The 15,530-nt window shown below is 43.2% G+C and overlaps 1 protein-coding gene across 1 annotated transcript in view; it reads right to left on the reverse strand.

The window, feature by feature from the left end:
- The window catches only part of FAM107A (family with sequence similarity 107 member A), a 34,801-nt gene extending 22,633 nt beyond the window's left edge, over positions 1 to 12,168 (reverse strand). Inside the window, exon 1 of the mRNA XM_060110871.1 lies at positions 12,090 to 12,168. Coding sequence (XP_059966854.1) covers positions 12,090 to 12,168 — 79 coding nt within the window. The remainder of the gene's footprint in view (positions 1 to 12,089) is intronic.
- Positions 12,169 to 15,530: the final 3,362 nt, after the last annotated feature.

Below are 15,530 nucleotides of genomic sequence, written 5' to 3' on the forward strand. Positions count from 1 at the left end.
ACAGACTTTAAAATAAAGACTGTTACATGAGACAAGGAAGGACACTACATAACAATCAAGGGATCAATCCAAGAAGAATATATAACAATTGTAAACATATATGCACCCAACACAGGAGCACCTCAATATATAAGGCAAATGCTAAGAGCCATAAAAGGAGAAATTGACAGTAACACAATAATAGTGGGGGATTTTAATAACCCACTTACATCAATGAACAGATCATCCAGACAATCAATAAGGACACATAGGCCTTAAATGACACATTAGACCAGATGGACATAATTGCTATTTATAGAACATTCCATTCCAAAGGAGAAGAATACACATTCTTCTCAAGTGCACACGGAACATTCTCCAGGACTGATCACATGCTGGGCCACAGAGCAAGCCTCAGTAAATTTAAGAAAATTGAACTCATATCAAGCATCTTTTCCAACCACAATGCTTTGAGATTAGAAATCAATTACAGGAAGAAAAACTGTAAAAATCACAAACACATGGAGGCAAAACAACATACTACTAAACAACCAATGGATCACTGAATAAATAAAGAGGAAATCAAAAAATACCTAGAGACAAATAAAAATGAAAGCATGATGATCCAAAACCTATGGGATGCAACAAAATCAGTTCTAAGAGGGAAGTTTATATCATTGCAATCTTACCTCAGGAAATAAGAAAAATCTCAAACAAACAACCTAACCTTAACACCTAAAGCAACTAAAGAAAGAAGAACAAACAAAACCCAAAGTTAGTAGAAGGAAAGAAATCATAAACATCAGAGCAGAAATAAATGAAATAGAGATGAAGAAAACAATAGAAAAGATCAATGAAACCAAAAGCTGGTTCTTTGAGAAGATAAAGAAAATTGATAAACTTTCAGCCAGACTCATCAAGAAAAAAAGGGAGAAGACTCAAATCAATAAAATTAGAAATCAATAAGGAGAAGTTACAACTGACACCACAGAAATACAAAGGATCATAAGGGACTACTACAAGCAACTATATGCCAATAAAATGGACAACCTAGAAGAAATGGACAAATTCTTAGAAAGATACAACCTTCCAAGACTGAACCAGGAAGAAATAGAAAATATGAACAGACCAATCACAACTTGAAACAGTGACTTAAAAGCTTCCAACAAACAAAATCCAGGACCAGATGGCTTCATCACAGGCGAATTCTATCAAACATTTAGAGAATAGTTAACACCTATCCTTCTAAAACTCTTTCAAAAAAATTGCAGAGGAACACTCCCAAACTCATTCTATGAGGCCACCATCACCCTGATAGCAAAACCACACAAAGATATCACTGATGAACATAGACTCAAGAATCCTCAACAAAATACTAGCAAACCAAATCGAACAACACATTAAAAGGATCATACACCATGATCAAGTGGGATTTATCCCAGGGTTGCAAGGATTCTTCAATATCTGCAAATCAATCAGTGTGGTACACCACATTAACAAACTGAAGAATAAAAACTATATGATCATCTCAATAGATGCAGAAAAAGCTTTTGACAAAATTCAACACCCATTAATGATAAAAAAAAAAGTTGGGGGCTTCCCTGGTGGTGCAGTGGTTGAAAGTCCGCCTGCCGATGCAGGGGACACGGGTTCGTGCCCCAGTCCGGGAGGATCTCACATGCCGCGGAGCGGCTGGGCCCATGAGCCATGGCCGCTAAGCCTGCGCATCCGGAGCCTGTGCTCCGCAACGGGAGAGGCCACAACAGTGAGAGGCCCGTGTACCGCAAAAAAAAGAAAAAAAAAGTCGGAATAGAGGGAAGTTACCTCAACATAATAAAGGCCATATATGACAAACCCACAGCTAACATCATTCTCATTGGTGGAAAGCTGAAAGCATTTCCTCTAAGGTCAGGAACAAGGCAAGGATGTCCACTGTCACCACTTTTATTCAACATAGTTTTGGAAGTCATAGCCACGGAAATCAGAGAAGAAAAAGAAACAAAAGGAATCAAAATTGGAAAAGAAGAAATAAAACTGCCACTGTTTGCAGATGACACGATACTATTTACTATTTAGAAAATCCTAAAGATGCTACCAGAAAAGTACTAGAGCTCATCAATGAATTTGGTAAAGTTGCAGGGTACAAAATTAATACATAGAAATCTCTTGCATTCCTATACAGTAACAACAAAAGATCAGAAAGAGAAATTAAGGAAACAATCCCATTTACAATCACATCAAAAAGAATAAAATACCTAGGAATAAAGCTACCTAAGGAGACAAAAGACCTATACTCTGAAAACTATATGACATTGATGAAAGAAATCAAAGATGACACAAACAGATGGAAGGATATCCTGTGTTTTTGGATTGGAAGACTCAATATTGTCAAAATGACTATACTACCCAAGGCAATCTACAGATTTGGTGCAATCCCTATCAAATTACCAATGGCATTTTTCACAGAACTAGAACAAAAATTTTTTAATTTATATGGAAACACAAAAGATCCTGAATAGCCTAAACAATCCTGAGAAAGAAAAATGAAGCTGGAGGAATCAGACTCCCTGACTTCAGACTATACCACAAAGCTACAATTATCAAAATAGTATGGTACTGGCAAAAAAACCAGAAATGTAGATCAGTGGAACAGGACAGAAAGCCCAGAAATAAGCCCCATGCACCTATGGTCAATTAATCTACTTCAAAGGAGGCAAGAATATACAGTGGAGAAAAGACAGTCTCTTCAACAAGTGGTTCTGGGAAAACTGGACAGCTACATGAAAAGAATGAAACTAGAACATAACACCATACACAAAAATAAACTCAAAATGGATCAAAGACCTAAATGTAAGGCTGGATACTATCAAACTCTTAGAGGAAAACATAGGCAGAACACTCTTTGCCAGAAATCACAGCAATATCATTTTTGATCCACCTCCTAGAGTAATGAAAATAAAAAAAAAATAAACAAATGGAACCCAATTAAACTTAAAAGCTTCTGCACAGCAAAGGAAACCATAAACAAAATGAAAAGACAACCCACAGAATGGGAGAAAATATTTGCAAACAAAGCAACCAACAAGGTATTAATCTCCAAAATATACAAACAGTTCATGCAGCTCTATGTCAAAAAAACAAACAACCTGATCATAAAATGGGCAGAAGATCTCAGTAGACATTTCTCCAAAAAAGATATACAGATGGCCAAAAAGCACATGAAAAGATGCTCAACATCACTAATTTTTAGAGAAATGCAAATCAAAACTACAATGAGGTATCACTTCACACCAAAGTGTGAAGTGGCAGAGTGGCCACCATCAAAAAGTCTACAAGACACAGACCTACGTGAAAAAAAAAAAGTCTACAAACAATAAATGCTGGAAAGGGTGTGGAGAAAAGGAAACCCTTTTACACTGCTGGGGGCAATGTTAATTGGTACAACCACTGTGGAGAACAGTATGGCAGTTCCTTAAAAAACTAAAAATAGAAATACCATATGATCTAGCAATCCCACTCCTGGGAATACATCCATAGAAAACCATAATTCAAAAAGATACATGCACCCCAGTGTTCACTGCAGCACTATTTACAGCAGCCAAGACATGGAAACAACCTAAATGTCCATTGACAGAGAAATGGATAAAGAAGATGTGGTACATATAGACAATGGAATACTACTCAGCCATAAAAATGAAATAATACCATTTGCAGGAACATGGATGGACCTAGGGATTGTCATACTGAGTGAAGTAAGTCAGACACAGAAAGACAAATATATGATACCACTTATATGTGGAATCTAAGAAAAAGGGTACAAATAAACTTATTTACAAAACAGAAGTAGAGTCACAAATGTAGAAAACAAACTTATGGTTACCAGGGGATGGGGGTGGGAGGGATAAACTGGGAGATTGGGAGTGACATATACACATTACTGTACATAAAATAGATAATTAATAAGAACCTGCTGTATAGCACAGGGAACTCTTCTCAATAGTCTGTGATGGCCTATATGGGAAAAGAATCTAAAAAAAAAAAAGAGTGGATATATGTATATGTATAACTGATTCACTTTGCTGTACACCCGAAAGTAACACAACATTGCAAATCATCTGTACTCCAATAAAAATTAAATTAAAAAAAAAAGAATGAAATATTGCCTTGCCATTTGCAGCCACATGGATGGTCTTAGAGATTATCATACTAAGTGAAGTAAGTCAGACAGGGAAAGAGCAATATTATATTTGGGTTGGCCAAAAAGTTTGTTTGGGTTTTTCCTATGATGTTACAGAAAACCCAGATGAGCTTTTTGGGCAACCCAATATTGTTGGGTTAAATGTGGAATCTAAAAAGTAATACAAATGGATTTATTTACATAACAGAAACAGACTCACAGACACTGAAAAGAAAATTATGGTTACCAAAGAATGAGGTGGGGGGGACAAATTAGGAGTATGGGATTAAAAGATACACACTACTATATTTTAAATGGATAAACAATAAGGATTTACTGTATAGCACAGGGAACTACATTCAATATCTTATAATAACTTATAATGGAAAAGAATCTGAAAAAGAATAGATTTATACACATGTGTACATATATTCAGCCATATTATATATATAACTGAATCACTTTGCTGTACACCTAAAACTAACACAGTATTGTAAATAAACTCTAAAAATGCAGTTTTGATCCTCTTTGGCCTATGTTATTCATTTAACCAACATTTAGTGAGTACCTACTGTGTTCCTGGCACTGTTCCCAGTGTAAATGAGGCAGGATCCCTGTGCTCAGGTAACCTACTTTCAAGGTGGGGTTCAGACAAAACAATAAGGAGGCAGACAAGAAAATGCAGAGCTGCAATGAACACTGTGATGAAAGCAAGACTGGGCAAGGTGCAAGGGAGGGACTGGGAACTTAGGTAGGGTGGACAGTGGGGAGGCGACATTTTAGGGAGGCTGGAATGGTGAGGAGGAGAGCATTCCAGAGAGTGGGAAGAGCTAGTGGAAAGGCCCCAGCGTGGGAAGGAGCTTGGGAGGAGGCCGGTGGGGTGGAGTGCGGGGTATGAGGGAGACGGAAGGCAGAAGGGGCAGGCAGGTCTGCATGACCTGGGAGCTGTGGCCAAGCCCCCCATTCTGGAGCCACTTCAATTTGCAGGGTCCCAAATTCTCGAGTTGTTTCTCCTTCCTAATTGTTTCTCTTAACGTACTTTGAATGGTGCCTCCCGCAGCTCCCCATCCTGCTGTGGCTTAACTTCACTAAATTCTGACGGCGGAAGACCGCAACCAAATTCTTGTCAAGCACTCTTCACTGCCACTGGTCCCCACCCACGTGTTGTCCTGCTGTGCAAATGACTAGTACTTGGGGCATGTCCCAGGGCCCACAGTGGCTTGTCTGAACCTATCCCAGTGTCCTCTGACAGGTGGAGGAACAAGACGGATGCTTGGGCGGGAGGACTCTGCTCACCGCCTGAGGCAGACAGACCCCACAGTCCCTCTCACTCCAGAGAAGTAGACTCTCAGTCCCCATACCAGCCATGTCCTCCATCCCCACTTTGTGTTCCCTTTCTTGGAAGATTCTGATGGCAGCCCCAGAGCAATTGAAAGCCAAGGAGAGTTTGGCAGGAATCCCCCAAGGTTGGGTGCCATTTTCCCCAGGCAGCTGGGACTCACTGTACTTCTTCCACTAAAGCTCGTCTCATGGTCCAACCTGTGCACCAACCCACTAGCCTCACCCACCAGACCGCCAGCCTGAGGGCCAGGGCCTCACCTTATTCCTCTTAGTATTCCTGTCCCAGTAGCAAGGTGCTCAATAACTAGTATTGACTTGCAGACACCAAAGACGTTGATGTCCCTGAGCTTGTGACAGCACCATCTTGCTGTGTCTGTGCACGTGTGTGAGCACGTGTGTGTGCATGTAACTGTATATGAGGTCAATAGCCACCATTTCTCAAGCCATACCCCATCAGTAAGAAATTATGCTATGGCCCATAATGGGATACCATCAATAGCACATCTATTTATTACCCTAAAAAGATGTCTTCTACATGTTTGGTGAAAAATCAAAGCGCAAAATCATATACAGTCTGATTCCTCTACCCTTTTTTTCCAAGATAAAAAAGTTAGTATATGCATAGAGAACCAATCTGGAGGCGTATACACTGAACTGTTAATGGAAGTCAGTTCTAGACCAACGTATCTCAAATGTCATTACTAGCCTTCAGTCGGAATGAGTGTTAAAATGGAATTACTGGGTCATGTTTCTGGATCACTGTATTAGAAGCTATGAGGGAGGGGCCTAGGAGTCTGGAATTTTAACATGTCCCCAGGGGATCTGCTTATATTTAGGAGTCTGAGCACCACTATTCTACAGCAGAAAATTACAGGCCCTTATCCTTTGTCCCAATATTTCTGTAACATTTGTAGCTTTAAGAAAAAAAAAAAAGCATATATTTCTTTTGTTATCAGAAAAACACAATAAAGGTGAAAAATATGGGAAAGAGCAACCTTTTCCAACCAACCATAGTTAAAAGTCACATCTGGTTCAGTCATGTACATTTTGCATATTGGAAAATAGAGGCCTTTTGGTCAAATGAGGCTTTTAAGAGTTTACTCCAGGTAATGGCCAAATTCAACCCCAGTTCCTGCCACCTGCCTTGGTCTGTGTGGCTTTTGACGGAGGCCCTCCCATTCTCCCATAAGGTAGGACTCTGGACTACAGGGGCCTGAGGATCAGAATTTTTGCTCAGCCCCTGGAGGAATGAAAGGGGATCCTGGAGGCTGAGCACACCTGTCCCACACTCCCCTCCTGTCCCTCTGAAGTTTGTTTTCTTGGGAGCTAGAGAAGCTAAAAAGAAGGAGGTAGTGAAGACCAGGAGAGGCATTCATGCGTGGAAGCTGAGGAATTTTCCTGCAGCTATAGTGGGCTAGGGCTGCAGCTTGCATTAGAAAACTCCAAAAACCTCTTTTCCTTTAATTTTTCCCCCCTTTCTCCAAGCTGACAGGCACCTGCAGCAGCTTATCTGGGCCTACAAACATCAGACAAGAAGTTTCCATGGCAACTCCAAACTTCCTCCTCAGCCCTGTATTCAGTCTAACTCTCCAAGGCCCCTTTTCAAGGGCTCAATGAGGTTTCTGAGAAGCCACCCACAAAATAGCCTTAGGATCCAACCTTCCCCCACCCCCAACAGGCTCTGTTCAAAGGACATGGCAGGAGAAGCTGTACTGGCAAGAAAACGTGTCATGGGGTCCGTGGAGAGATTATAAAAGGAATGAGCGTTGCCTTTACAACGAGTTTGAACCAGCAAGAATTTACCCGGTGGAGGGATTTCAAGCATGAAAACAGGAAAGTGCAAGGGAGTGGGGAAGAACCAAGAGTCTTATTTCAGAAAGCTGGCTCTCAAGCCAGCTGCAGTTAGGCATGGTTAATCTGGTCTCTTAGCTGCAGAAGGACCCTGGGGTGCCCCCGAGCTCCAGCATATTTTAATTCACTTGTAGCTAGACAAAATATGGACGGTAGATCGAGGCACAGGGAAAGGGATGTGAGTATGTGAGTGGGTGTGTGTAGAGGGGACCCTGGGCAGACCATGGCTTGTCAAGCCAAGCAAACTTCCATAATGCCTGGCAGTGGGGTTGCCAAATGTAGCTCACAAAAATGCAGCATGTCCACGCATGTAAATCAATGAAGTTAGAACACACCCTCACACCATGCACAAAAATAAACTCAAAATGGCTGAAAGACTTAAACATAAGACATGACACTGTAAAACTCCTAGAAGAGAGCATACGCAAAACATTCTCTGACACAAATCGTACCAATGTTTTCTTAGGTCAGTCTCGCAAAGCAACAGAAATAAAGACAAAACTAAACAAATGAGGGACCTAATTAAACTTAAAAGCTTTTGCACAGCAAAGGAAACCATAAAAACAGGGAAAGACAACCTACAGAATGGGAGAAAATATTTGCCAGTGACGCAGCTGTCAAAGGCTTAATCTCCAAAATGTACAAACAGCTCATACAACTCAACAAGAACAAAATAACCCAATTGAAAAATGGGCAGAAGATCTAAGACATTTCTCCAAAGAAGACATACAGATGGCCAGTAGGCACATGAAAAGATGTGCAACATCACTAATTATTAGAGAAATGCAAATCAAATCTACGATGAGGTATCACCTCACACTGGTCAGAATGGCCATCATCAAAAAGCCTACAAATAACAAATGCTGGAGAGGGTGTGGAGAAAAGGGTACCCTCCTACACTGTTGGTGGGAATGTAAGTTGGTGCAGGTACTATGGAAAACAGTATGGAGGTTCCTCAGAAAACTAAAAATAGAATACCATATGATTCAGCAATCCCACTCCTGGGCATATATCCAAACAAAACTATAATTCAAAAAGATACACGTACCCCTATGTTCATAGCAGCACTATTCGCAGTAGCCAGGACCTGGAAACACCCTAAATGTCCATCAACAGATGAATGGATAAAGAAGATGTGGTACATATATACAATGGAATACTACTTAGCCATAAAAAAGAACAAAATAATGCCATTTGCAGCAACACGGATGCAACTAGAGATGATCATACTAAGTGAAGTAAGTCAGAAAGACAAATACCATGTGATATCATTTACATGTGGAATCTAAAATATGACACAAATGAACCTCTCTACAAAACAGAAACAGACTCACAGACATAGAGAACAGACTTGTGGTTGCCAAGGGGGAGGGGTGGAGAGAGAGGGATGGACTGGTAGTTTGGGGTTAGTAGATGCAAACTATTACATATAGAATGGATAAACAACAAGGTCCTACTGTATAGTACAGGGAATTATATCCAATCTCCTGGGATAAACCATAATGGAAAAGAATATAAAAAAGAGTGTATATATGGGTAAAAAAAGAAAAAAAAATCAGCATGTCCAGTTAAATTTGGATTTCAGATAAGCAATGAACAGTTTTTTAGCATAAGCATACCCATATAATACTTGAGACACACTTACACTAAAATAATATTCATTGTGTATCTGAGATTCAAATTTAACTATTTTATCTGGCAACCCTACTTGGCAGGCAGCAATGGAAGCTATGACCACCCTTCTGGGTGCAGAGAAGCACAGTTGCTGATGCCCACAGGCACCTGGGGAGGTGTCCCTCAGTTCATGCAGCAGAGAGATGCTTCCCTCCCTAGCAGGAACCTGGGCTGAGCTCCAGGTATAGGAAACGAGCCTCAGGTGGACCTTTCCTACAGCACTGCGTAGCTTACCAGGCATGGCCAAGCACGAGTTATTCCCCAGAGGTGACCCTTCCATCTTAGTGGTTAAGAACATAGGCTCTGGTGTCAACCCAGATACCGATCCTGGCTCCACTGTTGGGTAGCTAGGTGACCTTCAACTTCCTGTTTCCTCATCTCTAAAATGGGGCATTCTTTTGAGGAATAAAGGAGGTATGACACGGGAAGCCCTTCACACAGTGCCTGCCACAGCGTCAGTGTTCCAAAGTGGTAGCTGTTATCTCAGTAACCCATTTAAAAACAGTAAGATTTTTATCCAAGTGAAAAAAAATGGGATTAAAAATTAGAGTCAGTACAATCTCAGCAATGTGAGCCACACAACCCCGCACAAATCTCGCATAGCAAAACTGGAAGGAGACATCCCCTAATATTACCAGTGGCTGCTTATGGTTAGTGGGACTACGGGTAAGGCTTCCCCCTCTTCATTCTCCATTTTCCAAAACATTCAAGATGAACATGTATTACTTTAATACTAAGAAATTATTTTAAAATAACTTGGAATGAAAAATTTTCTCGAAGCATTATATTACTTGGTGCGTGATTCCAGGCTACTGTAAACGAACATGGCTGCCACCTTGGGTTTGATTCTATAATCCCATCCTTGGGGGGCTTCTAAAAGAAGGAGGCTCTTGCCTCTTTCAATAAATGGCCCAGCTCGTTCCTCACCCCCACTCTTACTTCTTGCTCTTCCTTGTGTGAGACAGCCAGAGTAGTGGCTCCAGAGGCACATGGCCCTGGGTTTGCATCTCAGCTCCACCCTTGACTGGCTGTGTGACCTTAGACAAGTCAAGTTACCTTCTGAGGCTCAGTTTCCTCATGTTTTAAAATAGAGGTTAATAGTACTTACCTCCCTGAGAGGAGGGGCTTATCCATTTAATGTATCAGCACATCTCTGTGCCTCGCATAGGGCTTAGTGCATAATAGTGGTCAATAAATATTGGTTAAATGAATAAATGAATGAAGTTGATGAGAAGACAGATCTACTATCATTTGCCATTATTACTGTTCTCAGAAGATGGGCAGACTTCGCATAGATGGACCAAAGTTTGAATGTGCTTTCTACATGTTAGTGGGATAGGAGAGTTCCTGTAGCAGGACCATGGGCATGCTGCTTAAGCTCTCTGAGCCTCAGTGTCCTCATCTATTAAATGGGGATGACAATTAGCAGTGACTTTGAAGGATTGTGAAGCCTGAGTCAGTAGCACAGTGCAAGCGCTCCCTCCATGAGGCCCCAGTCACCAGCCTCTGCTGCCTTCCTGACTTGCGGCTGTGTGTGGTACAGTTGCAGAGCAAGCATGTGGCCCCTGGAACAACTCTGGTATGTCTGCTATTCTGGATGTGTTGCGAGTGGAAAATGCGACTGTTTGAGTGAGCCTCACAGCTGCAGTTCCAGGTTAGAGGGAACACAGGATCTTCAGGTTAGAGATACCCTATTCTCATCTTAGTGAGAAGAAAGGAACTGGAGAGGGACACCTAAGAAGAGTGTTTTGTAGGGAAATTTCTGGAGCTGAGGTTTGAAATCAGCCTCTTCGAATTATAGAGCTCCTCGCTTTCTGCCTGCCCTGGCTCAGCCAGATTGAAGATACCCCGCCCCAGGAAGGCGCCGCCAGTCCTGAAGTCTTGCCTAGACCCTGCTTTTGGACTTAGAGAACCGTTGTTTCAAAGCTCCCAAGCAGTAACTCCGCAGCGGGATCTCCCCGGGGCGGGGCCAATCTAAGGAAGAAACGCCAATCGGTCCCAGAGCAGACTACGTGCGGGCGGCGGGCGAGCGCCGCTCCTGCAGGCCCCCGGCCAGCGGCTCCGGCTCGCCTAGCGCTTTCGGCTGCAGGGGTCAGTGGGCAGGACTACCGGGTGGGGTAGGTTCCTTGCCCAAGGCAGAGGGTAGCTTGCCTCGTGAGCCCAAGTCCCTTGACGTTTTCTAATCACATACCCCCAGCTGGCTGGGAGCCGGCAGGAGACCGATTTTCACCCCCTCTGGACGTCTCTCTCCAAGCACAGAGTCCGGAAGGAAACACCCCAAATGCTTACTGCGGGCATGATTTTTCTTCTTTCTACATCCCTGTACGTTCCAAATTATTTTCACACTGGCCCTGTATTATATCTGTTTCATTTTCCTAAATAAACTATTGTCCAGAGTAGAAAAGTAATATGTGCTTACTGCAAATGAGTAAAAAGACAAATTAAAAAAACACTTATCCAACTCGCATCCTCAAAAACCACCACCAGGTGTTTCTTTCCAAATCGTTTTCTCCTTAAATGCATACCTGTAGAAAACCCGTTCCTCACCTTCCTGTAACTTGTTCCCCGCCTCGCCCTTTCCCCTCACTGGACACTGGAAGTTCTTCACCAGCGGGCTTGTGCTTCTTTACGCCCCACCGCGCGCTACCAGTCTTACCATGTCCGTTCTCCCACGCCTACCAATGCCTCCTTCCCCCACTTGTGTGAGTCTCTGCTTAAGGGGCTGGCCAGGAGGTGGAAGCTTGCGGGACTTTTGTAGTCAGGGGACACTGAGTGTGCGTATGTGCGCGCGCACCGCAAGTGCATATAAAGGAATCAAGCAATATATTTAATAAGGGTAGATCCCCAAAAGGACGAATGTAGAAAGGAAAGAAGGAAGGAAAGAAGAAAAAAGTAATTAAAAAGAATGAAAGGACGGAGGATAGAAGGAAAGGAAAGGAGGAAAGCAGACCAGTAAAGAAGGACCGAGGCGCCCTGCTAGCCAGGGGCTGAGGGCAGTAGTGCTCCCGCCATGCCGTCCTCGCGCTCTCCCGGAGGCGGGGGGCCGGGTAGACTTGCCCCCACTTACCGGACCTGAGCAGCACGGCCCGGTAGAGCCCGGTGGCCTCGCTGGGCCCCCGGACCCGCTCGCCCAGCCTCTGCGCCATGCGCCGGTGCACCGGTCTGCGGAGCCGGCACTGCAAGCTGGGAGCGCACCGCGGACTGCAGTCCCGGGTCGGAGCGCAGTCCCGGGTCGGAGCGCCTCCGCGACGGTGACGCTGCCCGAGAACCAAACCCCGCCGCGGATCAGGTTACAGTGGCTGCCAGAGGGCCAGGCCCGGAGGCGCCCGCGGGGGAGGGAAAGGAGGCAGGGGCCAGGTAGGTATCCCTGCCCAGGCAGCAGACTGGGCGCGGGTAAGCGACTGGCGTGAAGACTCCTGGCTTCAGGGTTCCAGGGCCAAGGTGAGAACCCGGTGTCCTGATTTCCAGCCTCGGTCTCCTACCTACTCCTCTCTATTTCCCTGGCCACTGGCCTTGTTGAATGCTACAAGCGGGTGTGGGGTTCTGAAGTGCCACCCCTGGGATCAGGTCCAGCACCACTAATTAATAGCTGTGTGACCCTACGATTTAGTTATCTATTCTCACAGAGCCTCAGTTTTCTCATCTGTAAAACGGGGATAACCATGGTACTCATCTCTCAGGGTTATGAGGGTAACCAACACATTATCTCTATCTCTAAGCACAGTGGCTAGCACAGAACAAACACTATATATTGGTATTTTTTTGAAAAGTGTTCCAAGGCATCCTGTGGTGGGTGACACTGAGAAGAGGGGGCTTTGCTAGGGGAAGAAAGTTGTGATGGGAAGCCTGTGGGATTCCACAAGACTGATTTCTCTGGCTTTGTGAAATTCCTTTAACATCCAGAAATGGGAGGACCAACCAAGAGTCTAACGGTGGAGGGGCAAAGTCAAGCAGATAGTTTGGAAAATATAAGAAAACAACAACTTTGATTATCTAGCCTGTGTCTGGTGCTGTGCTAAGTTTCTTCTAAAACAAAAACGAATGTTCATGTGCTTTATGTCCTATTTTGTTTCGTCTTCACAATCCTATGAATTAGGGTCTATTAGCCTTCCAATTTACAGAAGAGGAAACAGGCTCAGAGAGGTTAAGCAGTTTAATCTGAGGTCACACAGTGTGGAACTGCCATACAAACTCAGATGGTCTGACCTCAGAAATGGGCCACCCTGTTGCCTCTCCGTTATCTTATTTACTCTTCACGAAAACACTGAAAGGTAAGTATGTTAACATGAATGTAGGAATCCCATCCAAGATACCACCTTAGAGATGATGTAGTTGAGACTCAGGGAGGTGAGGTGGCTTGCTCATGCTCAAAGAGCTAGTTGGAGGAATCAACACCCAGTTCAGTTCTCCACCCACAAAACCAATGCCCCTGAAATCTATAGACTGCTCTCCACACACACCGCCCCCACCCCGGAGCTGTCCAGGGTACTGGATGGCCTCTGTTTAAGGCTGTGTCTGTGGATCAGAGTCTTGAGCTGGCTGCCGGGGCCTTGGCCACACAGTACCACCTCCCTCTGCCTCTGTGTCCTCTCCAGCCTTGGTGCCACCTAGGCCAGCTGCCAACCAAGTTGTCTCTGGCTCCCCTTGACCACTGCCCAGGCCCAGCTTCTGCTTTGACTCAGTGGTCCCTGTCATCACACAGAATCCCAAAGACCAAAGTGACACACTTTGATCTTTGGATACCTCAGCCATCGGCCAGACTGATCATGTTTCTTGTCAACAACCAGCCACCACGAATGCCAGGCACCATGCCAGACATTTGGCATTCACTATCTCATATCCATTCTTCAAAGGATGAAATTATATCTAATGTACCATTCATCTCATTTAACCCACTCTTTGATCAAGCATGGTTATGCCCCTTCTAGAGATGAGGAAAATAAGGCTCAAGTGACTTGCCCAAGATCACATAACTAGTTAGTAGCAGAGAAGGAATTTGAACCCAGATGGTGCCAAAGCTTTTACTGCAGGAGAAAAACCAAGCCAGCTATTGAACAAGGTGCGGGTTCAGGAAAATTATGACTAAGGAATGTGCTTTTACAGAGCATTACCGAAAGATTAACTCTGGTTGCATCCCCAAGGAATTCTAGGCGGGTCTGACTTACCTGATCCATTTAGTCTCTGCTTCTCATTTTCATTATGAAATATGGCCCCAGGAGAGTATTCTTTCTGTGGACAGAAAGAAAGTAGGTGGAGGTGAGGACCCTCTGTTCCTTGCCAGGGGGAGGAGCGAAGAGATATTCAGAGTGTCCCTGGATCTTTTGACCACAGAAGGGACTGGCCAGGGTCAAAGTTCTCTCCAGAGAAACAAAGTACTATAGTCCTTGGAGTGAGAGAGAGTGAGAGAGAGAGAGAGAGAGTGTGTGTGTGTGTGTGTGTGCATCATTTATGAGGCTCATGCTGTTTTTTTTAAAATGACTATTTTTGAGACCAGTTTTAGATTTAGAGAAAAATCGAGAAGATAGTAGAGAGAGTTCCTTATACTCTGCATCCAACTTCTCTATTATTTCTCTCTTATTAAAATCCTACATATATGTAGATGTTCATGTACATACATAGTATGGCACATCTGTTCTAATTAAACTAATTATTAAACTGTTAACTAATTATTAACTAATAACATCATTATTTTTTTAATTCCCCCCAATTCATGATGGAAATCACTTTATTGAGTCTGATTGGGCGTGAGGATGCCTATTCTTTTTTTTAAAAAATTTTTATTGGAGTATAGTTGATCTACAATCTTGTGTTAGTTTCAGGTGTACGGCAAAGTGAGTCAGTTATACATATACATATATCCACTCTTTTTTAGATTCTTTGCCCAATTACAGAATATTGAGTAGAGTTCCCTGTGCTATACAGAAGGTGCTTATGAGTTATCTATTTTTATATATAGTAGTGTATATATGTCAATCCCAATCTCCCAATTTATCCCACCCCTGCTTACCTCCTGGTAACCATAAGTTTGTTTTCTACATCTGTAACTCTATTTCTGTTTTGTAGATAAGTTCATTTGTACCCCCTTTTTATAGATTCCACATACAAGCAATATCATATGATATCGCTTATAACATTATTATTAACTAAAGTCCAGACCTTATTCAGATGTCCTTAGTTTTTACCTACTATTCTTTTTCTGTTCTAGGATCTCATCCAAGATACCACATTACATTTAGTTGTCTTATTTCCTTAGGCTCCTCTTGGCTGTGACAGTTTCTCAGACTTTCTTTGTTTTTGATGAACTTGACAGTTTTGAAGGGTACCGAGAGCCACGTTCTGGTATGTGAGGTCTCATCCACACTGTTTCTTCTACCTGGATTGCCTTTTCCCTGCCTTCCTGGCAGACTCCTCATGCTTCAAGGGCAATTTCAGAAGGCTTCAGGGTTTGGTCCTCAGTGTCATTTCTTAGGCACCTTTTCTTCTCCCTCTACTCTGTCATGACTTTAAA

Source organism: Mesoplodon densirostris, chromosome 10 (genome assembly GCF_025265405.1).
Source record: "Mesoplodon densirostris isolate mMesDen1 chromosome 10, mMesDen1 primary haplotype, whole genome shotgun sequence".
Classification (NCBI taxonomy): Eukaryota; Metazoa; Chordata; class Mammalia; order Artiodactyla; family Ziphiidae; genus Mesoplodon; species Mesoplodon densirostris.